At 42.6% G+C, this 27,496-nt stretch overlaps 2 protein-coding genes across 5 annotated transcripts in view; one reads left to right on the top strand and one right to left on the bottom strand.

Annotated features, from left to right (window-relative positions):
• The window catches only part of LOC143766340 (uncharacterized), a 393,805-nt gene that overhangs the window by 307,894 nt on the left and 58,415 nt on the right, over window positions 1-27,496 (bottom strand). The window lies entirely within an intron of this gene.
• On the top strand, window positions 387-27,496 carry LOC143766355 (uncharacterized). Of its 4 annotated transcripts, none has more exons than XM_077253981.1 (8): window positions 408-610; window positions 5,420-5,590; window positions 7,618-7,767; window positions 14,349-14,525; window positions 14,608-14,731; window positions 14,815-14,912; window positions 15,650-15,740; window positions 25,340-27,496. In XM_077253981.1, exons 3-8 carry the CDS (start codon window positions 7,690-7,692, stop codon window positions 26,677-26,679), a joined length of 1,908 nt encoding a protein of 635 aa, XP_077110096.1. In that variant the 5' UTR covers window positions 408-610; window positions 5,420-5,590; window positions 7,618-7,689; the 3' UTR covers window positions 26,680-27,496. The 4 variants fall into 4 exon arrangements, with proteins under 4 accessions (XP_077110097.1, XP_077110095.1, XP_077110096.1 ...); XM_077253983.1 differs by having other exon boundaries at window positions 420-610; window positions 25,343-27,496; XM_077253982.1 differs by lacking the exon at window positions 5,420-5,590 and having other exon boundaries at window positions 387-449.

Raw genomic sequence — 27,496 nt, 5'->3', positions numbered from 1 at the left:
AGAGAACTAAGTAATTTAATAGACAAGCCATTATTTCTTATATTTACACCTCGTACACAAACAGCTACAGTACGTACACCCCGTACACACACGGCTCTGCCCCGTACACCTCGTACATACACGGCTCAGCTTCGTACACCCCGTACACACACGGCTCCGCTCCGCGCACCTCGTACACACGTGGCTCCGCTCCGCGCACCCCGTACACACACGGCTCCTCCGCTCTGTACAACTCATACACACACGGCTCTGCTACATCCACACTGTAAACCCCTCCTGACCCCAAACATAAATCTCCCCTCATCCAGCACCATGACAACCAGCACAGCAGAGTCCTGCATACACTGAGGCCCCTGATCATGTGACCCATGACTCCTCCCTCCTGTGACCTCATCACAGGTCCTGTCACAGAGCAGCCATATATGTGGTGTGCGGCTCTGAGGGTGGAGGTCGGTGCTGGAGATTCCCCATTACTGGGTGCAGGGGACATTAACCCCTTCAGCACTGAGGAGGCTCTTTTGGGTCCCCTGTGGTGTGTACAGTGACATAGCAGCTGCGGACAGAGGGGTCAGGCTGGTTACAGATACGCCGTTGTCTTTGGAGCTTTCTGGTAAGCAGCGTTTCCCGTCTCCCCTCATATATGGAGATTTTGGGGTCTCCGCCCTAGAACAAGCAGTGTTCCCCATGTGACGGCTCCTGTCAGTGATTGACCTTGTGCTTTGTTTCTGCTCATAGTAAATACAGGTCGGACTGGGAGCAGCAGACGCCTATAATGGGGGACGTGTCGCTTGGTAACGAGGGGGGAGACGCGGGACGGAAACATTTCCCCTTAGTTTCCCATAAGAATAGTGGCCCCAGTAACGCTGGGCTGAGCCGCGGACACACGACCTTGCGCCGTTACATAATTTGTGGTGAAGGTTCCTCAGTAACATTATCGGAGCTCCTATCCTTATAGTGAGCCCCTGCGGGGACACCCAGGAGACCCCACAGAATTCAGGAACCCCAATGGGGACATTCCGGCTTCTCACTCTCCATGACTGAAGCAATGGCCGTGTCTGTGGTCGCTGGGCCGTCTCCCCGGTATCTGTAGATTATGGAGCTGACACTGGCAGGATTGTGCGATCACAGAGCCGCTGATGGGTGTTACAATTGTTACAGATATCAGGGAAACTTGGTCAGTGACCTCCAGCACCGAGGACGCCATTCTGCAAAAGTCTTCTGGAAAGGAAATTAAGCCCGAAGTGGAATCTAAAGGGAACCTGCCGTTTCCGAGGCAAAGTAGGTGGCGGGGAAATGTGTCCGCAGTAGTGTTTCCCATCCCGCATATTAGTCACAGTTAGCTTCTGCATATGTCTCCATAGATAAGATTTTAAACAGCTATTCAGCTCGTCTGCTGGTTTTGCTCCATAAAGAAAAGGTAGCGTTTCGCAGAAGTCAGCTGTAACAAGTACCACTGTCCCCCCCACCCCCACCCCCATTAAGCGATTGGATCCCCCAGATCTTTCAAGATGCGATAGAGGACCTTCACCACTTTCTTGTGCGCCATGGTACATTCTTCCCAAACAATTAATTTGCAAGTAATACTTTATCTTTCCCTGAGCCCTTAGTGATATTACAGACGGGAGTTTCCAAGAGCGCGAGATTCAGGGGCAATCCTAGTGCTGAATGAGCCGTGCGGCCTCCATCTAAGAGAGCGGCCACAACCCCAGACGATATAACAGCCGGAGCAATGTTATTATCTGAGTGAATTTCTGCTAGAAGCAAATTAATCCAGAAACTAGGAGAGATCAGCGCAAATAGGGTCTTATCCGAGAAATACAGTTAGTTTAGCACTCAGATTAAACTCACCTGTTCAATCTGTTAAAGACACATATAATACCGAAAATCAGCCGTAGCAGATCCAAGGGTCACCAAGTGACCATCAGACAATATTCCACGCCACCGACAGAATGGAACTAAGAGAACTGTGTGCACTACTAAGGAAGGTGCCGTAGTAGGATCCCACACCATGAAGTAATACAAAATAAACTAGGCACTCAACTTAAGGATGAATTTTTGGACTTTTAATGTAGTCAAGGCAAAACGTTTCGGCAGCATCTGGCCTTTATCAATTACAAATTATTCAGGAGTGTCGGGGATTCGTGGGAATCCTGTGGATTTTAGTGAGGCACGTCTCGGTATGGTCACTTTCACAAGAGTATGGGGCGTCTAAAGGGGAAAAAACCCCAATGGTAAACAAGCCAGGGGACCTGAATGTGCGCACGTGCCTGGAGAAAGATGCAGCGTCCGCTGTCGGTTGTTTACCATTGGGGTTTTTTCCCCTTTAGACGCCCCATACTCTTGTGAAAGTGACCATACCGAGACGTGCCTCACTAAAATCCACAGGATTCCCACGAATCCCTGACACTCCTGTATAGTTTGTAATTGATAAAGGCCAGATGCGGCTGAAACATTTTGCCTTGACTACATTAAAGTCAAAAAATTCATCCTTAAGTTGAGTTCCTAGTTTATTTTGTATGCCGACAGAATGGAGACGTATATCCCAGTACGATACAGTAAGATGGTGCTTTATTTTAGCGCCTTTCGAAGTGTATACCGTATATACTCAAGTATAAGCCGACCCTACTATAAGACGAGGCACCTACTTTTGCCACAGAAAACTGGGTAAGCTTATTGACTCGAGTATAAGCCAGGTATGCATTGTCCCCTCATCCGTATCGTGGTATGGATGGCTCCCCTGTCCCTGTGATTCTATGCATGGCTCCCCCCATCCCTGTCATTGTATGCATGGCTCCCCCCATCCCTGTCATTGTATGAATGGCTCCCCCATCCCTGTCATTGTATGCATGGCTCCCCAGTCCTTGTCATTGTATGCATGGCTCCCCAGTCCCTGTCATTGTATGCATGGCTCCCCAGTCCCTGTCATTGTATGCATGGCTCCCCATTCCCTGTTCTGGTATGCATGGATCCCATGTCCCTGTCCTGGGGTGCATGGCTCCTTATCCCCTTATCACTATGTATGATTCCTGTTAAAAAAAAAATCCTATTTACCTGCCTGTGCTCCCTTGATGGCACTGCATCTTGTTCCGGCTTCCAGCAGCACTTCCTGCCAAGCGATCACGTGGCCCCGCTCATTAAAGTAATGAATATGCACGCCTCTCCACTTCAATAGGCATGGCATGCATATTCATTACCTTAATGAGCGGTGCCACGTGATCTCTCGGCTGGAAGAGTTGCAGGCGCCGGTGGCCATAACGAGATGCATTGCCAGCACCGAGGGCATGCCAGTAGGTGAGTATGATGAGTGCTGGAAGCTGGCAGCTGTGGCTGGCCCTGTGCTCTATTACAGCAGCGGCACAGGCTTTAGCCACAGCCGCCAGCTCCTGCCTCTGTGACCCGGTGCTTCGCCTCTCACCCTCCCCTGCCGGCTTTCTGGGACCGTGACTCGTGTATTAGCTGAGGGGGTGGCGTTTTCAGCACAAAAAACGTGCTGAAAAAATGTGGATCATCTTCCATCAGACCATGCTGTTAGCATTCCACCCTGTAAGTTTGACACAGTTTATCATCAACTGTTTTTAATTCTGTGACAGACATCGGCCTGCGGACAGTGTGAAGCAATAAACGTAGGTAGTAACAGTCTTCGTTGTTTGGATGAACTGTATGCACGCATCCAAGAACATCACTGGAACGTCCGTTCCATCCTTAGCCCCTTGTACCTTGTTTCTTCTTGCAAAATACTTTTCTCAATTTATTCCATGTAAAATATTTTGGAACATCAGAATATGATAAACTCCACGCAAATAGATCTGCTTGACACAGGAAAAAGAAAGCTGTTAGTGTTTTATTAGGTGGTCGAGCCGCTCTTTCATCTGCATTGTTGGTACTGAAATTAACTCGTCCATTTTCAAGTTGGACGTTGAGATGAACTATAGTCAGATGTCTTTCACTGATGGAAAAATATAGTAATCGCCTCACGGATTCGTTAGTATTTACCTTCCATCTCATCACATTTTTGATTGTGTAGCTGAAAAACTGCCGTATCACTGCCCTTGTTAGTATATTTACAATTATATTTGATTGACTTCACAGAATTCCAATATTCCACGTTAATGTGCTCGTCAAATATTTTTTAAAGCAGTGGAGAGTAAGGTACACTCCATTGGTTATCCATTTCAATATCTGTGTACTGAATAACCCTTTTAAATCTGATAGTTGCAGTATATCTTTCCCATCCAAGTTTCTATCTTCTGTAAAGAAAATAACCATCATCTCCTGTCTGTGTTTCTTCAATCAAATGGTGCGATTACTTATTAGGGTATTTTCCTTCCTTCATGCATGGCGATCTTGGGTTAAGTGCCCCACATGGCCCGTGGATCATTTTGTTTCTAAATAGCTTCAAAAAGTACCATGTCCTTTTCTGGGTTTTGAAGCTAACCCGAAATAACACTGTCCATTTCATCAGGGCATATCTTGTCCGTTAGCCATATCTGTATGTGTTGTCACAATTCTACCCCTCAGTGTTTCTAGGATGTAGTTCCTGACAGCTCGGCCGTCCAATCTCGTACAGGGGTGGGCTGAAGCTGTCATTGTGTTGATTGACAGCTCGACTATCCATTCTGAGACAGGGAGGCGTCGTCTGTCTCCAGTTGTTCATTATTCCGGGTGATTGCCATGCTACTTAACTGAGCAGCTTCTCCCAGACGTACATTCAGCTTGTGAGGTTTGTTCTTGTGTGCCTTGAGTTCTGTATGCTTGATCTTTTGATGCCTGACCTTGGACTTCATTCTGACCATCCAACCATTTAACTCCTTATCCTCCGATCCGTTATCCTCCTTCTATTCTGACCTCGGAACCTTATCTGACCACACTTTTGTCTCTTCCTTCTGTTTATGATGTACCCTCCTGGCTTTTGACTTTGGACTACTTGACCATTTTGACTCACGGCTTGGCCATGTGAAGTGACAAGCGTCACATGTGTGCATGTGCAACGTCTTTTTGCCACTCAATTGAATACATCCAACATCAAGTTTCTCCAAAAACGTGACACTTTGTAATTACTTCCATGACCTTGCTCAGTTTTTGTTTAAACACCCTTGCTGTTAAATCATGTCGATCAGAGGGGCAGTGACCATTCAGAAGCTTGTCCCTTATCTCTGACCAAGATGGATTACACGTATCTATAATAAACAAATCTATACGGTCATATATCTGAACATATTTCAGGGCATCCTGAGCATACGCATGCATACAGTACAGACCAAAAGTTTGGACACACCTCATTTAAAGATTTTTCTGTATTTTCAGGACTATGAAAATTGTACATTCACACTGAAGGCATCAGAACTATGAATTAACACATGTGAAATTATAAACTTAACAAAAAAGTGTGAAACAACTGAATTTATGTCTTATATTCTAGGTTCTTCAAAGTAGCCACCTTTTGCTTTGATGACTGCACACTTTGCACACTCTTGGCATTCTCTTGATGAGCTTCAAGAGGTAGTCACTGGGAATGGTCTTCCAACAATCTTGAAGGAGTTGTATAAAGGTCTGTTGACCGAAACGTCGTTACAGAAGGCAGAATAAAGATGTAAGCTTCTATTTTTTTCACCATCCATTGTGGCGCTGTCCTGTTGTGATTTTTGGCGTGGTACGTTATCCAGATTGGACTCCCTGGTTTTGGACATGCGCCCTTTTGTTCCTTGGAAACCTTTTGTTTACAAGAATAAGGGTGCGGGTTTGATGTTTTGGTTTTTGGACTTTGACTGTACAATTTTCATAGTCATGAACATACAGAAAAATCTTTAAATGAGAAGGTGTGTCCAAACTTTTGGTCTGTACTGTATATCAGGGGCTCCCTGTAAATGTAGTCAGTAAAATAACCATACTCCCAATATCTCCCACGTTTCCATCATTAGCAACAGCATCTCTTAAATGAATGTATTCATCCACTCAAAGGCTTTTTTGATTCAGTCTTATGTACAAAAGGCAATCACTTTCCACCTTGGCATATCTAATATAAATTGATGAAAAAGTTGCCTACATTGTTCAATGTGGTTTGATGAACCATGTGTGATCATTATTTGGTAGGCATAGAAGTCCATAGCTGATATTGTTATATTGGTTGGCCTAGCAGTGTTGGGATCAGTCTGCGTTAGATTATAGTGATTGACATCTTGGCCATTCCACAATATTATAGGATATTGCAGAGCATCATATGATCTACAGTATGTGTTTCTATAATACGTTGAAGATTTTTGCTTCGTCGCTGAATAATTATATCTCGGCTTAGAAAGTCCCTACGTCCAACCATCACAATAGGTGCTTCGTTCACACTGGGAAAATTTCCTTTCAAGCCATTACTCACATTGTTCACTTGTCTCAGCTGTTTGAGACAATTTTTGAGACACATATATTGCCAGTATACTCATACATCTGATTATAAGTCCAGAGCCTACGCTCCAGTACATTAGATAAACTTGCTCTGAGGAAGGTCCACAAAGGACCGAAAACGTTTAGCAAGAAACGAGCTACCGCTGATCTGTCTGTCCAGATGTAAAATAAATGACTTTATTTTCTACAAGCATTATTGAGTGCCAAGCTTTTTGATACCTTAGTTATCACCTCACACTGATCAGAGACCTAATAAGTGAATACATATATAAAGCAGAAAATGTGTGACTGCCTCACAGTCAGACTGTTCTAGTTGTCCTTAGCAACCAATCAGAGCTCAGCTTTCAATTTACCTCAATGCTTTCAATGCTGAAAGATGCACTCTGGTTGGTATAGGTAACCAGAACGATCTTACTGTGAGGCAATTTTCATAAATGAGGCCTCAGTTATTTCTGCAACATCCGTTGCTATAATTACATACATTAGTGCGACTTACCAGGTTGCTGTCCCTTATCAGGTTGCTCTAATTCTTTAAGACCCTTTGGGCAAAACCTGTTGTTTTTGCATTCAACACACAGGTACCCATTTTATTGTTTATTTTATAGAGCATAAATTTGAGGGGCAAAATCTCATGAAGGGGGGAATTTTGAGTTTTACTGTTTGCAGTATTTTTAGTCTGGTATTAAAGACAGGCCGTGCAAAATTTCACTAAGGCTATGTGCCCATGTTGCGGTATTTAATAGGGTGCGGATTTTTAAGCACCTTTTTTGTAAAATCTGCAGGAAAAACGCACTGCGTTTTACCTGCGGATTTACCGCGGAATTACTGTGGGTTTTGTACGGATTCCACCTGCGGTTTAACACCTGCGGATTCCTATTGTGGAGTAGGTGTAAACTCAGAGTTTAAGCGTGATATTTTCCGCAGCATGTGCACTGCGGATTTGGTTTTCCATAGGTTTACATGGTACTGTAAACGCATGGAAAACAGCTGCGGATCCGCAGCAAAATCCGCAACATGTTCACATAGCCTTAAACTGGGTGAAAATGTGGTTACCACGGGCTACCACGCACAGATTTTCTGATTTATATATAGAGATGTTTTAAAAAAGAAAACTAAATACTGTAAAATAATAAATTTCCTCATGTTTCCCTTATTATCTCCAGTAATTTTATTATTATACAGGATTTTTATGATGTTACATCGGCTCATCTTCTTCTCATTCAGGTCTCTACAATATCAGATCCTCTCAGGGAAGATCTTCTATAGAAGAGAATTTTCCTGATTTACCCATCAAGGATGGATATGGACAGAGACAAGATGGCGGAGAAGATATTACACCTCACCCTAGAGATCCTCTTCCGGCTTACTGGAGAGGTGAGAGATTCTGATGACGTCACATTACATCATTGTTATCTATGGGTGTGACGGATTGCTCAGGGGAAGGGGTGTGTCAACTTCACTTATCTCTGTGGAGAGGAGAGAAGGACCCAGCAGGGATCGGCTCTCTGGCGCTAGCACTTGCCCAAGGTCAATCAGGGAACTGCACCGAAGGCAAATAGTGGCCGGAAAGGCTTCCCTTATAGGTACGAGCTATTGAAGCGATCCCAGTGACGGGGGCATATATATCACCAGCTGGCTAGGGATATATATATATATATATATATATATATATATATATATATATATATATATATATATATGTGTGTGTGTGTGTGTAAATAAATAAATATATATATATATATATATATATATATATATATATATATACATATAATATAGTACAGACCAAAAGTTTGGACACACCTGTGTTTCATGACTATGAAAATTGTACATTCACACTGAAGGCATCAAAACTATGAATTAACACATGTGGAATTATATACTTAACAAAAAAGTGTGAAACAACTGAAATTATGTCTTATATTCTAGGTTCTTCAAAGTAGCCACCTTTTGCTTTGATGACTGCTTTGCACACTCTTGGCATTCTCTTTATGAGCTTCAAGAGGTAGTCACCGGGAATGGTCTTCCAACAATCTTGAAGGAGTTCCCAGAGATGCTTAGCACTTGTTGGCCCTTTTGCCTTCACTCTGCGGTCCAGCTCACCCCAAACCTTCTCGATTGGGTTCAGGTCTGGTGACTGTGGAGGCCAGGTCATCTGGCGTAGCACCCCATCACTCTCCTTCTTGGTCAAATAGCCCTTACACAGCCTGGAGGTGTGTTTGGGGTCATTGTCCTGTTGAAAAATAAATGATGGTCCAACTAAACGCAATCCAGATGGAATAGCATGCCGCTGCAAGATGCTGTGGTAGCCATGCTGGTTCAGTATGCCTTCAATTTTGAATAAATCCCCAACAGTGTCACCAGCAAAGCCCCCCCCACACCATCACACCTCCTTGCTTCACGGTGGGAACCAGGCATGTAGAGTCCATCCGTTCATCTTTTCTGCGTCGCAAAAAGACACGGTGGTTGGAGCCAAAGATCTCAAATTAATTTGGACTCATCAGACCAAAGCACAGATTTCCACTGGTCTAATGTCCATTCCTTGTGTTCTTTAGCCCATACAAGTCTCTTCTGCTTGTTGCCTGTCCTTAGCAGTGGTTTCCTAGCAGCTATTTTACCATGAAGGCCTGCTGCACAAAGTCTCCTCTTAACAGTTGTAGAGATGTGTCTGCTGCTAGAACTCTGTGTGGCATTCTAATCTGAGCTGCTGTTAACCTGCGATTTCAGAAGCAGAGGTGACTCTTGGTCTTCCTTTCCTGGGGCGGTCCTCATGTGAGCCAGTTTCTTTGTAGCGCTTGATGGTTTTTGCAACTGCACTTGGGGACACTGTCAACATTTTCCCAATTTTTCAGACTGACTGACCTTCAATTCTTAAAGTAATGATGGCCACTCGTTTTTCTTTACTTCGCTGCTTTTTTATTGCCATAATACAAATTCTAACAGTCTATTCAGTAGGACTATCAGCTGTGTATCCATCTGACTTCTGCTCAACACAACTGATATTCCCAACCCCATTTATAAGGCAAGAAATCCCACTTAATAAACCTGACAGGGCACACCTGTGAAGTGAAAACCATTCCCGGTGACTACCTCTTGATGTTCATCAAGAGAATGCCAAGAGTGTGCAAAGCAGTCATCAAAGCAACAGGTGGCCACTTTAAAGAACCTAGAATATAAGACATAATTTCAGTTGCTTCTCACTTTTTTGTTAAGTATATAATTCCACATGTGTTAATTCATAGTTTTGATGCCCTCAGTGTGAATGTACAATTTTCATAGTCATGAAAATACAGAAAAATCTTTAAATGAGAAGGTGTGTCCACACTTTTGGTCTGTACTGTATATATATATATATGTATATATATATATATATCTATATATATAATTGTCTAAGGGTTTTTCTGTCTGTCTGTCTGTCCTGGAAATCCCGCGTCTCTGATTGGTCGAGGCCGCCAGGCCTCGACCAATCAGCGACGGGCACAGCATGGCGACGATGATGTCAAAAAGGTTGCCTCGACCAATCAGCGATGGGCACAGTCTGCCGCGAATTCGCCTCGACCAATCAGCGACAGGCACAGTATCGACGTAGATGTCATAATGGTTGCCATGGCGACAATGATGTCATAAAGGTTGCCTCGACCAATCAGCGACGGGCACAGTCTGCCGCGAATTCTGGAATCATCATTGTCCATATACTACGGGGACATGCATATTCTAGAATACCCGATGCGTTAGAATCGGGCCACAGTCTAGTGTATATATATATATATATATATATATATATATATATATATATATATATATATATATATATATATATATATATATATATATATATATATATATATATATATATATATATATATATACACACTAGATGGTGGCCCGATTCTAACGCATCGGGTATTCTAGAATATGTATGTCCACGTAGTATATTGCCCAGTCACGTAGTATATTTCCCATCCACGTAGTATATTGCCCAGTTACATTGTATATTGCCCAGTGACGTAGTATACAGCACAGAGCCACATAGTATATTGCCCAGCCACGTGGTATATTGCCCAGCCACGTAGTATATTGCCCAGTGTAAAGCTGCAGTAGCTTCGTACGCAGTGAAGAAGCAGTGACCCACAAATTCAAACACAAAAGTTACTTTTATTGTGTTACTTCACACAGTCAATATAGTATACGGCTTCTTCATACAGTCCATTAATAATGCATGGCTATATGACGCAGTCAATACACAGGCCGAACTTCCCTCTGTCCAGTTTCCCTGGGTGACCGCACGCCGGTAACAAATCTCTGTACTCACTCAGCGCACTGCACTCTTTATCCTCTGGAGTGCAGCCGGGTACACATAAATGCATATAACTTCAGTGATCAGTTGACACCAGTTCAATGCAATATATTTCACATGGCTTTAGATTTGCGGTCCCTAAACAGGCCAGACTTCCCTTGTCCAGATTCCCTGGGTGACCGCACGCCATCTCAGTCTCTATACGTCTCCATACACACAGCCTCATATGTTGCAGACACTACACACGCCAGCCCTCCTCTGACTAGTTCTCGTGGGTGTCCTGCATCGCTGTATCACAGTCTCTTACAGACTCTTTACTCACACAGTCGTACACAGTTCAGGATATCCTCCGGATAGCAGCCGGGCACCATATCCACCTGTTTGCAATCGATGCACATGCTAGTCCTCTTTCGGGCACAGGACATCCACCTCCGGGCACAGAACATCCACCTCCGAGCACAGGACTGTCCACATCCGACTCCTACGGGCACAGGACTGTCCACCTCCGGGCACAGGACTGTCCACATCCGAGACCAGTACCATGGATGACTTGCATCTCTGTGTACGCTGCGGGTGCCAGGCTATTCAGCTGCCCTGGGTGCTGGCTCTGCTGGCCTCCATGCACTCTGCAGACCAGCACACACCAGTCTGACACTGACGTGCACCTCACACACCTGGCCTGACCTGGCCAGACACCTGACACGGCCTGCACGGCCTGACACACCCATACCCCTTACTGCAGGGCTTTTTAAACACACACAAACCTGTGGCCTTTAGCCACATGGAAAACCCAGACCGGAAATCCATGACTCTCATGCACACCTATGGACTTCATCCGTCTGCATGCACATTCTGGGGAGAACAAACAGCGCCCCCTAGCTGTATCAGAGGCCACAGCCTCACACCAGCCAGGTAGTATATTGCCCAGTTACATTGTATATTGCCCAGTGGCATAGTATACAGCACAGAGCCACATAGTATATTGCCCAGTGACGTAGTATATTGCCCAGCCACGTAGTATATTGCCCAGTGACGTAGTATATTGCCCAGTTACATTATATATTGCCAAGTGACGTAGTATACAGCACAGAGCCACATAGTATATTGCCCAGTTACGTAGTATATTGCCCAGTGACGTAGTATATTGCCCAGCCACGTAGTATATTGCCCAGTGACGTAGTATACAGGACAGAGCAACGTAGTATATTGCCCAGCGACGTAGTATATTGCCCAGCCACCTATGACACAGGTTAAAAAAATAAAAAATAAACATATACTCACCTTCCGCAGGCACGTTGTAGCTCTGTCGCCTGTGTGGGGTGCAGGCGGCAGCTTCCGGTCCCAGGGTGTGATGACGTCGCGGTCACATGACCGTGTAGCGGTCACATGACCGTGACGTCACGACAGGTCCTTCCCACGCAGGCGCGCAGGACTTGTGATGACGTCGCGGTCACATGACCGTGACGTCATGGCAGGTCCTTCTGCCAGACCATCCTTGCCACCGGAACGTTCCGCTTGCATCGCGAGGAGCGGGAAAGGCGGCGTAGGGGAGTATATAATCATTTTTTATTTTTTTAATTATTTTTGACATTAGATGTTTTTACTAGGGTTGAGCGAAACGGGTCGGCAATTTTCAGAAGTCGCCGACTTTTGGCAAAGTCGGGTTTCATGAAACCCGACCCCTGTGTGGGGTCGGCCATGAGGTCGGCGATCTTCTGAATCTGGAATCGGAATTCCGATACCGATTCCCGATATGTTTAAGATATCGGGAATTGGTATCGGAATTCAGATTTAAGTGTAAAATAAAGAATTAAAATAAAAAATATCGCTATACTTACACTCTGATGTGCCCTGGTACTAACCGGGAACCTTCCTTCCTTAGAATCAGCCTTCCAAGACCTGCGGTGACGTCACGGTGACGTCGCACTGCATTGGGTTTCGAGTTTCGGCCGACCCCGACCCCGACTTTTTTATAGGATCGGCCGATTTCACTCGACCCGACTTTTGAAAAAGTCGGGTTTCGTGAAACCCGACCCGATCCTATAAAAGTAAAGGTCGCTCAACCCTAGTTTTTACTATTGACGCTGCATAGGTTGCGTCAATAGTAAAAAACTTGGTCACACAGGGTTAATAGCAGCGGTAACGGAGTGCGTTACCCGCGGCATAACGCCGTCCGTTACCGCCGGCATTAACCCTGTGTGAGCGGTGACCGGAGGGGTGTATGCGTGCGCCGGGCAGTGAGTGCGGGGAGTAAGGAGCGGCCATTTTCTTCCGGACTGTGCGCGTCGCTGATTGGTCATGGGCGTTTTGCCACGACCAATCAGCGACTTGGATTCCTTGACAGAAAGAGGCCGCGACCAATGAATATCCGCGACAGACAGACAGACAGACAGACAGAAAGACGGAAGTGACCCTTAGACAATTATATAGTAGATATATCTCCCAGCCATCGCAGACGTGGGGATTCGTGAATCAAGATAAAAGAGCAGCCGAGATTAATTTTATATTTAATCGCCGAAAAGGTGCACTAGAAAAATACAGGTGTGTGTGTGTGTGTGTGTGTGTGTGTGTGTGTGTGTGTGTGTGTGTGTGTGTGTGTGTATGTATGTATATATATATATATATATATATATATATATATATATATATATATATATATATACAAGAACAAATATGCATACAGTCAAGAGTGTAGTACAAGGGTAGGGTACAGATAGGTTACAATTACCGTGCTATGTAGCATATGACCATAGGGAGGCGCTAATGGATCACAGTTTCAAATCTTAGTTACGTGGTTCCCTTGGCCGTGTCAGGTAACGGGCCTCCTGCAAGTAGAAGAACTAAAACCAAAATGAGGAGCTGCCTAATATCTCCTAGGCTGCTCCCTCCCACATGCTGACTCACCCCTGGGCTAGGCCGCCTCGCTCCTCCCATATCTGAGAGTATGATTTTCCAGGCAGAAATATGGATGGCCCATAACCTTCTGCCCGTAGCTCCAAATGGGTTGGCGGTGGCGCCACTGGGTTCCATTAGATTTTATCTGTGCAGGGAGACCAAATACGGCTACTGTTTTTAATTCTTGGTAGCTATGCTTTATAACTCCATAACGCAAGGTTCTGGAGGTGGCTAAATGGTATGGGCGTGTGGGGAAAGGAATGCCGATTCCGACTATGTGCTCGGGTAGGCTCAGAGATATTGCATTCTGTTATTATAGGTCATTTCCCAGATTCCATATCTCAGAGCCTTGCACTAGTTAGCCTGGGAGCTGTAGTGCCACAATGGCAGCCTCAGTTAAATAAAGGAAGCCAGCTGGCTCCTAGCTGCACAAGAGTTCACACCCTTGTGATAATTGCTTTGGACACAGAGTCTATGGCTTTCGGTCCCCCATAGAGAGAGCTTCAAAAGACTTGTTGCCTTGGTTAGTTAAAGAAAAACAATGAATAGTCTTGTGGAATCCCAAGTGTGGGGGCTGAGTTTGGGAGCACACATTCTGGGGCAAAATATATGTGACAAGGCATTCCGTCAGATATCAAAATGATATCAATTAGATATAATTTTCCCATATCTCAAATGGGAATAACAGATGGATAGAACTGGAGAGGTGAGGACTCTGGAAATGTCTGTAGTGAGATTTCTTAATGTGTCTCTCCATAACCAGGATTACACAGTAGTGAAGAAGACCTCTAAAGAGCGCTGTCAGGACCCTGTGTCTGAGAGATGGGGAAGACCCCTAAGCCCAATCACGGGACCTCCACCTCACATCATACATGAGGACATCAGTGACCAGAAGATCCTAGAACTCGCCTACAAGATGATTGAGCTGCTGACTGGAGAGGTGACACTGCTGGGAATGCTGGGACATTATACAGTAACGCTATGAAGGGATTGGGTGATGACGGTATCGTTGTATGTCTCAGATTCCTATAAGGTGTCAGGATGCTGCTGTCTATTTCTCCATGGAGGAGTGGGAGTATTTAGAAGAACACAGAGATCTGTACAAGGACATCATAATGGAGATTCCCCAGCCCCTCACATCACCAGGTAATAGACAGGACTAAATACACATGGCCTATAATTGTCTGTATGTAAAGAATGAATTCAGTCCCTGCATGTGTTTCCTCCAGATCTATTCAGTAAGAGGACAACACCAGAGAGATGTCCCCGTCCTCTTCTTCCACAGGAATGTAAACAAGAAGATCCCAATGTTCCTCATGATCATAAGGTAGATGGAGAGTGTCATGAGATCTCCCCTATGATGTGTACATAGTTGTGAAGATCTTTTGCTCAGTCTTGTTTTGTGCACCAGTAATATATGTTTTATATTTCTGTAATGAGAACGGTGAAGATGGCAGGATTAGAGCTGATCATACAGCTCTGGCAAAAAATAAGAGACCATCACATCGAATCCCTGTCATGGGCAGCCCAATTTCCAGACCTGAACCCCATTGAAAACCTCTGGAATGTAATCAGGAGGATTATGGATAGTCACAAGCCATCAAACAAAGAAGAACTGCTTACATTTTTGCTCCATAAGCAGTGTGAAAGACTGGTGGAAAGCATGCCAAGAGGCATGAAAGCTGTGATTAAAAATCATGGTTATTCCACAAAATATTGATTTTTGAACTCTTCCTGAGTTAAAACATTAGTATTGTTGTTTCTAAATGATTATAAACTTGTTTTCTTTGCAAATTTGAGGTCTGAAAGCAATGTTTTTTGTTTTTTTTTATTTTGACCATTTTTCTTTGTCAGAAAAAAAATACAAAATTTATTGATCGGAAATTCAAAGACATGTTGTCAGAAGTTTATAGAATAAAAGAACAATTTACATTTTACTCAAAAATATACCTATAAAGAGAAAAATCACACAAACTGAACATTTTGCAGTGGTCTCTTAATTTTTGCCAGAGATGTAGATGTGACTTCTCCATCTGTCTGTGACTCTTACAATATTTGTTTCAGAGTGAAGATCTGACCCATATTAATACTACAGAGACATATGTGAGAGGTGATGAGTGGTGTAAAGAGGAGATTCCTACATATGACTACCCAGGTGAGTAGTAACCACTAAATGCAGAGAAGTCACAGATTCTTCTTAGTCACTGGCTGTGCCTGCTTTACTGGTAATTTAGTCTGGCTGTTTCACAATCGTGTGATTGCAATTTTGCCTCTGGAGCATAACATTCTCCACTAGTTAATCATTTTTTTACTGATCAAGACTGTTGAGTTTGATCATTTAAGTAGATAATTTTGTCCATGCGCACAGTTTTTGACTGCAGTAGTTAGTGTACAAAATACTCTGATTTATAAACTTCCCGCAAACAGTTTTCTATTTGTAACAAGGGCCCAATTTTAAAATCTGACGTGTGTCACTTTATGTGGTGATAACTTTAGAATTCTTCACAAGGGATAATAGGAAACAAATGGACCTTACAAATTATTTTCCACCTTCTCTTGAATCCAACAATACCCCATATACAGTTGTATATTACTATCTGGCACATGGCAGGGTTAAGAAGCGAAGGGGCGCCATTTAGACACTTGAATGCAGATCTTGCTGGAACAATGTATTGAAGTCACGGTTTGTGGTCACCTGGCAGCTCAAAAGATGGCTACCACGAACATGCTTGGCGTTGTCTACTCGGTCTCCCGATCCCATGGATTGCCTTTAACCCTTGGATCTGTACTTACACAGAGACCCCTAGGCTTGGGTCATGGTGTTACTTGCTGGTCTGTAATGTGAGATGACAAGAATAGGTAGCCGGGTCAGAAAATACAAAATCTTGCAGCTTCCAGCGATATGCTTCGAGCTTTAGTAGGGATTGATGCTCTCCAATTAACTGAAGCAGAGAGCAGATTACTTCAGCTGGACGGCACACACACCCATACTGCCAGACTAGATGGTACTACTGGTCCCAGTATCCCTCATGTTAGTGGCTGGACTGAGTCTGCGCTGCTCAGAGTTTCTGGTTCCAACGGCTCCTACATCACCAGAGCCAGCTGCCGAATGAATAAGGAGGCTCCTGGTGACAGAAGCAGATGTCGCAGGAGTAGATCCCAAAGATAGGGCTGTTACAAATGGTGTGTTCCAATATAGCAGAATGGCAGAAAAGCAGAGCAGTAAAAATCTTCAGAAAGTGACTCCATTTTGGAATTTTTAACCCTCTGCGAATTAATCTATAGGAGTAGTACCTATTTTGATTACACAGGCACTTTCCAGAAATTAGCATGCTGTGGATGTTGGAGAGTGAAAATTGCAAATATGCCATTTATTACCCAACACATAGTGCCCAGATTGTGCTCCAGGAGACACACACACATCGTAAATTAAGTGGGTTCTTCTCACTGTAGTAATAGTTACGTGGATGTTAAATGTGGTTTGTGCACACTGCAAGGCTCAAAGAAAGGAGGAGATTTGACTTTGGGATAACGGATTTTGCTGAATTGTTTTACGGAAGCCATGGTGCGAGCGTTAGAGCCACTAATAATATGGAAACCTCTGTTTTTCTACAGATGATGGACCTGAGAGGAGACTTGTTTTTTTGTGAGATGAGTAGAAGTTTCTTTTGGTATTATTTTTTGACTACATAACATTGTTTGGTGGCTTTGTATTCAATATTTGTAAGGAAAAATGAACAAACAGCATGAACCAGTGGAGCGTGGTGTTCAGCTATGAGGTTTTCAATATTTTTACATAAACGGTCCATAAAAATGGCAAGTTAAGTAAAAATGTGTAAAAATATAAAATTCAGGGCATGGCCTAGCTATGGAGGCATGAGGACGTGCAGCCGTTCAGCTCCTGCCTTCCGTCTTTTTTGCTCCGTCGCAATCCGTCGTTATGGGCAAAAAACGGATCCTGCAAATGTGCTTGCATGATGCCTTTTTTGCCCATAGACTTGAATAAGCGACGGATGGGCACACGTCGCATCCGTCGTGCTACCGATGCGTCGTGTTTTGGCGAACGCGACGCACAAAAAAAAGTTCAGTGTAACATTTTTTTGTGCGACATGTCCGTCATTTCCGACCTTTCATGCGCTGCCAGATCTCTGCCCCCTCCCCGCTCATCACAATGGGCAGCGGATGCGTTGTTAAACTGCATCCGCTGCCCACATTGTGCTAAATTTAGCACAAAGTCCGTCGGGCCGGCGGTTTGCGATGGCCCCGTACCGACGGAAATGTGAAAGTAGCCTAAGAAGCGTGCAAGTTATGGCCCATCAAGCAGCAGTCCTTCGGTGGTATCAGTGACAGGAATCTCCCTGTATTTGAGAAGCTCAGCAGGCTCCACTCAGAGGCTTGTGATTCCCAAGATGAGGATGGCCCATGTTCAGAGTGTGCCAGAGGAAAAGATTGTGAAGAAGCGCCTGGAGATGTACTTATCTCCTCATGCCTCTCTGTAAGGCCATGTGCACACGTTCAGTATTTTTCGCGTTTTTTACGTGTTTTTTCGCTATAAAAACGTGATAAAAACGCGAAAAAAACGCTTGCATATGTCTCCCATTATTTTCAGTGTATTCCGCATTTTTTGTGCACATGCTGCATTTTTTTCGCGAAAAAAAATCGCATAGCGGAAAAAAAGCAACATGTTCATTAAATTTGCGGAATTGAGGGGTTCCGCACACCTAGGAATGCATTGATCTGCTTACTTACCGCACGGGGCTGTGCACACCATGCGGGAAGTAAGCAGATCATGTGTGGTTGGTACCCAGGGTGGAGGAGAGGAGACTCTCCTCCACGGACTGGGCACCATATAATTGGTCAAAAAAAAGAATTAAAATAAAAAATAGTGATATACTCACCTTCGATGGCCCCGGAGTGTTCCCGCCTCTCAGCGCTGCATGCTGCCGCTTCCGTTCCTATAGATGGTGTGGTTCAGAACCTGCGATGACGTCGCTGTCTTGTGATTGGTCGCGTGACCACTCATGTGACCGCTCACGTGACCGTGACGTCATCGAAGGTCCTGAACCACACCATCTATAGGAACGGATGCCGCTGAGGAGATCGGCTGTCTGCAGGTGAGTATAAGCATTTTTTTTTTAAATTATTTTTAACATATCTTTTTACTATTGATGCTGCATAAGCAGCATCTATAGTAAAAAGTTGGTCACACTTGTCAAACAGTTTGACAAGTGTGACCAACCTGTCAGTCAGTTTTCCAAGCGATGCTACAGATCGCTTGGAAAACTTTAGCATTCTGCAAGCTAATTTCGCTTGCAAAATGCTAAAAAAAAAAGCGAAAAAAACGGGAAAAAAACGCAAAAAAAATGCAGATTTCTTGCAGAAAATTTCCGGTTTTCTTCAGGAAATTTTTGCAAGAAATCCTGACGTGTGCACATACCCTAAAGGAGTTGGCAGATAAGGAGCCCCGTTTATCAGCAGAAAGTCACACAAATAAGGACAGGCTTCACACCATGGAGGCTTCTAAAGACAACATGCAGGCCAGAGGGGATGTCTCCTTCCTATTCACAGGCAGTGAGCACTTCCCTGCCCATACTGAGGGACTTGTCTCAAGGCATATGTGTGCAGCCAGAGGGCCTGGTATGTGGTGATTTAACACAGTCACACAATGTATGGGAAGACATTAAGGCTCACATAAGCACTATCCCCACAAAGGAGGATATGAAGAATTACATTTCCAGGCTTGAATCCTCTTATAGAGCTGAGACTGCTGCTATTAGAGGGGAAGTACAGCAGATTTCTGAAAGGGTGGCTAATAATGAAGGTCACACAGAGGACATTACTCAGAGATTACATGCACAGGAACAGATAATTGCATCTCACTCACATCAACTGGAGTGTTTGGATGAACTGGTGGACGATATGGAAAACAGAGGGAGACTTAATAATATCAGGATCAGAGGTCTGCCAGAGTCGGTGGAACAAAACAAGTTAGAGGAATCCCTGCGTTATATTTTTAATTCTATACTGGATGTACCACGTGACTCTGACATAGAGTTTGAGAGAGCTCATAGGTCCCTAGGACCCAAATCCACTGATTCAGCTAGACCAAGAGATGTAATATGTCGGATACATAGATACAAGGTAAAGGAGAACATTCTTGTTAAGGCCCACACAATGGAAACCATCATATATAAAGAGCACATTATCCAAGTTATGCATGATCTGTCGTGGTGCACACTCCAGAGAAGACGTACTCTGGGACCCTTACTAGACATACTGGGACAACATAAAATCCTTTATTCTTGGGGCTTTCCCTTTAAACTTCAAGTGAGACTGTCTAAAACTGTGCATGATTTATGTACTCCAAATTCTTATGTTACAAGAAACACACTTTAAATCTTATCATGTTCCTAAGTTAAAAGATAGGTACTTCAACAAATGGTTCCATAGCACAAATCCTGAATCAAAAGCCAAAGTTGTCTCCATTGCAGTTCATAAGTCATTAGCATTTTCTCTTATTGATACACTTGTAGACATACAGGGTAGATATATCTTTTTTCAAGATAAAAATTGCAGACTCAATTTACACAATTGCTAACTGGTATCTTCCTAATAAGGGCCAGATTCCAGCATGCTATGCATTCCTAACCTCACTCTAATTTCGCAGAAGGTACACTGATCACAGATGGAGACTTCAATTTCACAGTGAACCCAAAGTTAGACTCTTCCTCTGGGAGGGAAACTGTTTCGGTGAGACAGCTGCGTTCTCTTAAAAGGGTTCTCCATGCCCTCCGACTGAAAGATGTTTGGCGGATAATGAATCCTCAGGGGAAGGATTACACATATTATTCTCATATACATAATTCTTATAGCCTCATCGACCTCCTTCTCTTGAGCCACCATGCTTTGCCCTGGCAACCTAAGGCCACAATTGGAGATATTCTGTGGTCAGATTACGCTCTGATTTTTCGGTCCTTATCTCTGCCATATCTGGTCCAACGTTCTTGTACTTGGAGATTACATGATAAACTTATCAGAGATATTTCATGTGCTTCGGAGCTGAAGGAATCTATTGACTCCTTTATCCAAATACATACCTCTGACTAAACTTCCGCTCCCTTGCAATGGGAGACTTTGAAATGCGTTATGAGAGGGATTCTGATAAAGCATGGTTCTAGGTTAAAGAGAGAGCTCAGAAAGAGGATAAATTATTACAGCAAATTCATTCCCTTGAAATTTCTCACAAACAAACTCTATCTGCTTCCACGCTTGCTGACTTGACAAAAAAAAGAAGTGAATTAATATAAATTTCAGTTAAAAAATATCTTCAATCCACGGAAAAATCTAAATGTTTTTTCTATGAACTATCAGACAAGTGTGGGAGACAATTATCCAGACTGCTCCATCCACGTGCGTCGGCTACTTTTATTCCGTTTGTTAAAAAACAAAAAGGCAGGGATACACACAACCCACAAGAAATTGTGGATCTTTTTCGGTCTTATTATGAGAATTTATACAATATTAAGAATCAATTTGCAGATGTGCCCACATTAGACTTTTCCTATAAGATAAAAGAATAGATTCAGGAAACAGCCCTACCTATGTTGAGTAGTTCAGTTCAGAAAGCTTTATGAGAGGAGATTTCAATAGAAGAGATTGACTTTGCAATACGGTCCTCTCTGGCAGGTAAATGCCCTGGTCCAGACAGATTTACACTGGCGTTTTATAAAAACTTTAGGGAACAACTCTCTCCAATAATAGCAAAAACTTTCAATGCTAACTGGATTTGTACCCCGATCTCTAGAGGCACACAGTGTGCTCCCTAAGCTAGGTAAAGACCCTTCGATAATTGCCCACTTTAGGCCGATTTCTCTCTTAAACATAGACATTAAATTATTTTTAAAAATCTTGGCTGACAGGCTAGCCCCTTTACTACCTTCCCTAGTCAATAATGATCAGGTAGGCTTTGTCATGGGACAAGAGAACCCGGGATAATACTATTAAGACATTACTTATCATTTCCAAGGCAAAAACTAACTCCACGTCACTAGGTCTTTTATCTGTAGATGCAGAGAAAGCTTTCGATAGAGTCCATTGGGGTTTATAGAGGAAGCCTTGAGACAGATAGCTCTAGGTCCTCGCTTTCTACAGAAAATCTAAGCCCTAAATAATGGTCCAACAGCACGGGTTAGAGTAAATGGTTCACTATCCAGCCCATTTAAGATCAACAATGGAACCAGACAGGGCTGCCCACTTTCTCCATTACTTTACGAAGTCGTAATGGAACACTTAGCCAACGCTATCAGAAATAATAGCAGTATTCATGGATATACAATAGGATCTAACCTTATAAAACAGCTCTATATGCAGATGATTTACTCCTTTATATATCACAACCACAAATATCGTTTCCAATGATTTTAAAGGAATTTGATAGGATTGGATCACTCAGTAATTTTAAAGTCAATTATTTCAAGCAAGAAGCCTTAAATATATCCCTTCCTCAAACTGAGGTCCTTCAAGTCATGAATAAATTTCCATTTAAATTTTACAAATTGCCTCTTCAGAGAGGAAGAGGACTAGATCTCTAGTGCCACCTATTGGAAGTAGCAATCATAACAGTCAATGTCAACCCTTTAACGAGCCTTGTCACATGACTTAGGATAAGCGCCAAACCAGATCTCAATTTGCAGACACTGTGTTTCGGGGTACTGCCCCTCATCAGTGCAAAGTGGATATCTGGTTTGGCTCAATGAGAGGCGTCTGACCGGGATCCAAAAAGTATCGTTTCTCCTTGCGGAAAGTGACATGTTAAGCATGTCGAGATTAGGAGACTTAAAGCCGCAATGCTCCTCTGGGAAATATGCAAATTGTCTCTTCAGAGAGGAAGAGGACTAGTGCCAGGAAGAGGACTTTAGTGCTACCTATTGGAAGTAGCAATCCTAACAGTCAATGTCAACCCTTTAACGATCCTTGTCACATGACTTAGGATAATAGCCAAACCAGATGTCAATTTGCAGACACTGTGTTTTGGGGTACTGCCCCTTGTCAGTGCAAAGTGGAGATCTGGTTTGGCTGAACATATAGCTAATATAAAAAATAATAATTCAGGTTATTCTGGGGCTACTAAACATTTTATTTCTGTGCACAAAGGCGATCTATCAGATTTTTCTTTTTTTGGCATTGAAAGGGTTAGTCAGTCACCTAGAGGTGGAGATTGGAGGAAGCAATTAGCTCTGCGGGAAGCTTTTTGGATTCTAACTTTAGACACCAAATATCCACATGGTATGAATTACAAAAATGATCTTTTTTATATATATTGAATTGACAAACAGATATTTGTGTATTTCCAATATATTTGGAGAAAAATAAGTTAAAGTTCTGTTATGTGAGTCTAGCTGCAGCCTTTTCCAATGAAATTGATTGCTATGTCTGTGATTGGTTCCCTGTCATATATAAACCTGTTTATCCATGTTGTATTAGTTCCTATGACTAAGGGCGCTGTGATGCGCCAGAAACGCGTCAGGCAAAGAGGGTTCCTCTCTCTTTTTTTAAAATTGTTTTTTAAAATGTTCTAATAAATTTTGGTTATTTTACTTACACTGGATGGACGTGCTGGAAATTCCCATTTCTCCTTTCTCCTAACAGTCAATGTCAACCCTTTAACGATCCTTGTCACATGACTTAGGATAATAGCCAAACCAGATGTCAATTTGCAGACACTGTGTTTTGGGGTACTGCCCCTTGTCAGTGCAAAGTGGAGATCTGGTTTGGCTGAATGAAAGGTGTCTGACCGGGATGCAAAAAGTATTGTTTAAATTTTAAGGAGAGTAATTGAAATATCTAGGGGTCGTGGTCCCTTCTGATCCTAATAAATTGTTCGAGCTTAACTATCAAACTTTATTAAGCAGAACATACAGAGATCTAGCAAGTTATAGTAAATTTAAAGTACCCTGGTTTGGAAGGATGAATGCTATCAAAAAGGACATTTTTACCCCGTTTCTTATACATATTCCAGTAGACAGTACCAGTTTCCCCCCTCATAGTTTCTTCTGTAAATTACAATCAACTTTAACCAAATTCATATGGGGTAAACTCAAACCTCGCATAAGCATTCAGACCCTTTCTTGACCTAAATCTATAGGTGGGGCTGGCCTTCCCAATTTTAGGAGGTACTTCCAGGCTACTGCATTACTTAGGATTCTAGATTGGCACTTCCAAGCTGATGCTAAGCAATGGGTGGGGGTGAAACCGGAGGGTTTGGATGTCCCTTTAAGACATATGCAGTGGTGTTCTGGGGAATCATTGACTATAGTCAATTGTAATTTAACTAGAGACACACTTAAAATATGGCACACTCTGAGAAAGAAGGGGTTCCCAGATAGGAATATTAGCCCACTTACAGCAATGTTTTTCAATCCATCCTGTCTTCCTGGATACTTCTGCTGATCTTTTCTCGGTCGGAGGGCAGTGGAGGATACCTGATTGTTTCAGGTGCTTGAAGACGGGGAGTTGCCTTCTTTTGTCTCTATACAGGCTCAGTTTCCAAATGAGAAAATTAGGTGGTTTGAATACTTGCAATTACAATCCTTCCTAGTGGCACATAATTTTGACAAAATTTTGATTTCAAACTTCACCTTTTTTGAGAAATTGTTCCTAGAAGAAAATAGGCGCCAAATGCTATATCAGTGATTTATGGGGGATTGAGCAGAGAAGTTAACATTTCAACAGGCATGGGAGAGAGACTTGGGGGTAAGCTTATCTCCTCAGGAATGGAAAAGGGGATTTCTCTTCACGCATAAACTTGCTAGCGCTGGGATTGCACAAGAGAAGAACTATAAAATACTTATGTGATTGTATCATTACCCTTGTAAACTACACTCAATATATCCAGCAGATTGAGAGGTATGTTGGAAATGCGAGAGGGAGGTGGGCTCTATGATTCACATTTGGTGGGAGTGCTCTAAGATCAAGCCATTCTGTGAGAAGGTTTGACAGTTATCAACGAATCACGGGAAACAGTGTAGCAAGGTCCCCTCAAATAGCTCTTGTGTCAATTTTACCTTCTTCAAAAGAGACTCAGACAAGAGGTATTCTTCAGTTTTGTCTAACAGCAGCACGAATGGTAATCCCGTGGTTTGGGAAACTTACAAACCCCTTGACATATTAGACTGGTATAAGGAAGTGGTCAATCTGTGTAGAATGGAGGAGCTGTCTGCAGACAATGGAACAAACAATAAATTTAGAAGGATTTGGAGTGGATGGATTTTATTTCAGGACCTGCCTGATTTCCGTAATTTGTTCCGCTGACTTTTACATTTACATAAGAATTTGTGTGTGTATATATATATATATATATATATATATATATATATATATATATATATATATAGTATGATTTTAAGGGCCCCTTTGTTGGTAACCCCTTTTTGTTCCCTTTTCTTTTTCCTTCCCTTGTCTTTTTTTCCCCGTTTTTCATATCCTATGTCTTTCTTCTACATAATATAGAGGATACTTCCTTTCTTGAATACCTTGTTGGAGTTCGCCATATGGTTACTGTTATTGTCTACCATGGTATGTTTGACTTACTGTTAAAAGTGGTATTCTCATTTTGAATACTAGATATTTTCTATGGTTCTATTTATTATCATTTTTCATATAATATTTTTGTTTATAAAATGTTTAATAAAATAGATTGAACAAAAAAATATAAAATTCAAGGATATATTAAAAAATAATTGGTTTTATTCTTAGCAGATGAATGTACCAGAAGATCAGAGGGACAGCTGACATCTTCAATTTTTGATGATCTTGAGATCCCACAGGATACAATTGAAGTGAATGCCATTACTCCAGAAATACCATCATTCCTTCACACCAAAGATCAATCATCTGATCCATTGAAACAGGTCCTATCTTCTGATTTATTAATGAATACTAAGAGAAATCAAAGTCACAAAATAAGTATTAAAAAACAAACTACTCCTAAAGTAAAAAAGCCATTTTCACATTCAGAATATGGAAATAGTTTTCCTTTCGAAAAGTTTTTTCTTAATCATCAACAAATTGACGCGGAGGAGAATAGATTTTCCTGCTCCAAGTGTGGGAAATTTTTTAACCAGAAATCAGATCTTGTTAGTCACCTGAGAACTCACACAGGGGAGAAGCCATTTTCCTGTTCAGAATGTGGTAAATGTTTTATAGAGAAATCAAATCTTATTGCACATCAGAGAAGTCACACGGGGGAGAAGCCTTTTTCATGTTCAGAATGTGGGAAATGTTTTGTATGGAAATCACAACTTTTTATACATAAGAGAACCCACACAGGGGAGAAGCCTTTTTCTTGTTCAGAATGTGGAAAATGTTTTATCCAAAAATCAGATTTTGTTATGCACCAGAGAATTCACACAGGCGAGAAGCCTTTTTCCTGTACAGAATGTGGAAAATGTTTTAACCGCAAAGCGCATCTTGATATCCACCAGAGAACCCACACTGGAGAGAAACCTGTTTTATGCTCAGAATGTGGGAAACATTTTAACCAGAAATCAGATTTGGTTAAGCACCAGAGAACTCACACAGGGGAGAAGCCTTTTTCATGTTCAGAATGTGGGAAATGTTTCAAACAGAAATCAGATGTTGTTATACACAAAAGAACCCACACAGGTGAGAAGCCTTTTTCATGTTCAGAATGTGGGAAATGTTTTGTACAGAAATCACAGCTTATTACACATCAGAGAACCCACACAGGGATGAAGCCTTTTTCCTGTTCAGAATGTGGGAAATGTTTTAACTGGAAATCGCTTCTTGATAGCCACCAGAGAACCCACATAGGGGATAGACCCTTTTCCTGTTCAGACTGTGGAAAATGTTTTGTATATAAATCAACTCTTGTTACACATCAGAGAACTCACACAGGGGAGAAGCCATTTTCATGTTCAGAATGTGTGAAATGTTTTAAGCATAAATCCAATTTTGTTAAGCACCAGAAAATTCACACAGGGGAGAAGCCTTTTTCATGTTCAGAATGTGGGAAATGTTTTATACAGAAATCAAATCTTTATAGACATCAGAAAATTCACACGTTAAAAATGTGAGAAATGTTTTATGCACAAAGCAGTTCTTATAATACATTAAAAAAACCTGTGTTCTTATTTAGAATGTGGGATATTGTTTAATATGAAGTAGCATCTTGAAACCATTTTTATGTTCATAATGTGCAAAATGTTTTGGGAATAAATTATCTCATCACCAGAGAACCTATACAGGAGAGAAACTTTTTTCATGTTCTTAAAGTAGGACATGTTTTACAACTTTTAATAAACATCAAAACAAGGAAGAAGCCTTTTTCATGTTCAGAATGTTGGAAGTGTTTTAACCAAAAGTTAAATCGTCTTAAAGTGCTTATCCACTACTATGAAAACTTGTCATTCCTCATGTTTGAACTTGTTAAAATAAAAAACACTCATAGTCGCCTTCTGTGCCACCACTGTTCCAAAGGCAGGGCCCGCCATCAGGGCATTACATCCCTTACTGGCATATGGGGCCCGATGAGCAGAAGCGGGCCCCCTCTCCTCTGCTCCCCGGGCCCCAGCGGCAGGATTCTACTGGCTCAGTAACTGCCCGTGCATCCTCAGACGCACAGGCAGTTAAAATTTGTTGTCGTGTGGGAGATTCCTGCACGGCAACAATTAACAGCCTCCTGCCAATCACAGGCCGGCAGCTGACATCAGCAGACACGTCACCAGCATATGACGTCACTGTCATACGCCGGAACGACTTTGCGCGCCTCAGATGTATCTAGCCAAGGACATCGCTGGATCTCAGCCAGGTAAGGAGAACCTTTTTTATTCATTGTATAGCCGTGGTATGTGGCTGCATTATACCCATATGGGGGAGCATTATATTATGGGA

This window comes from Ranitomeya variabilis, chromosome 4 (assembly GCF_051348905.1).
Source record: "Ranitomeya variabilis isolate aRanVar5 chromosome 4, aRanVar5.hap1, whole genome shotgun sequence".
NCBI classification, from domain to species: Eukaryota; Metazoa; Chordata; class Amphibia; order Anura; family Dendrobatidae; genus Ranitomeya; species Ranitomeya variabilis.
This window is presented reverse-complemented; position numbering and strand designations above follow the sequence as displayed.

Excerpts from the sequence above, each read along its gene's own strand:
- LOC143766355 (XM_077253982.1), top strand. The coding sequence starts at position 7,690 with ATGGATATGGACAGAGACAAGATGGCGGAGAAGATATTACACCTCACC. Across the intron at positions 14,526-14,607 it reads TTGAGCTGCTGACTGGAGAG|ATTCCTATAAGGTGTCAGGA; the intron begins GTGACACTGCTG and ends TGTATGTCTCAG. Across the intron at positions 14,913-15,649 it reads ATGTTCCTCATGATCATAAG|AGTGAAGATCTGACCCATAT; the intron begins GTAGATGGAGAG and ends TATTTGTTTCAG.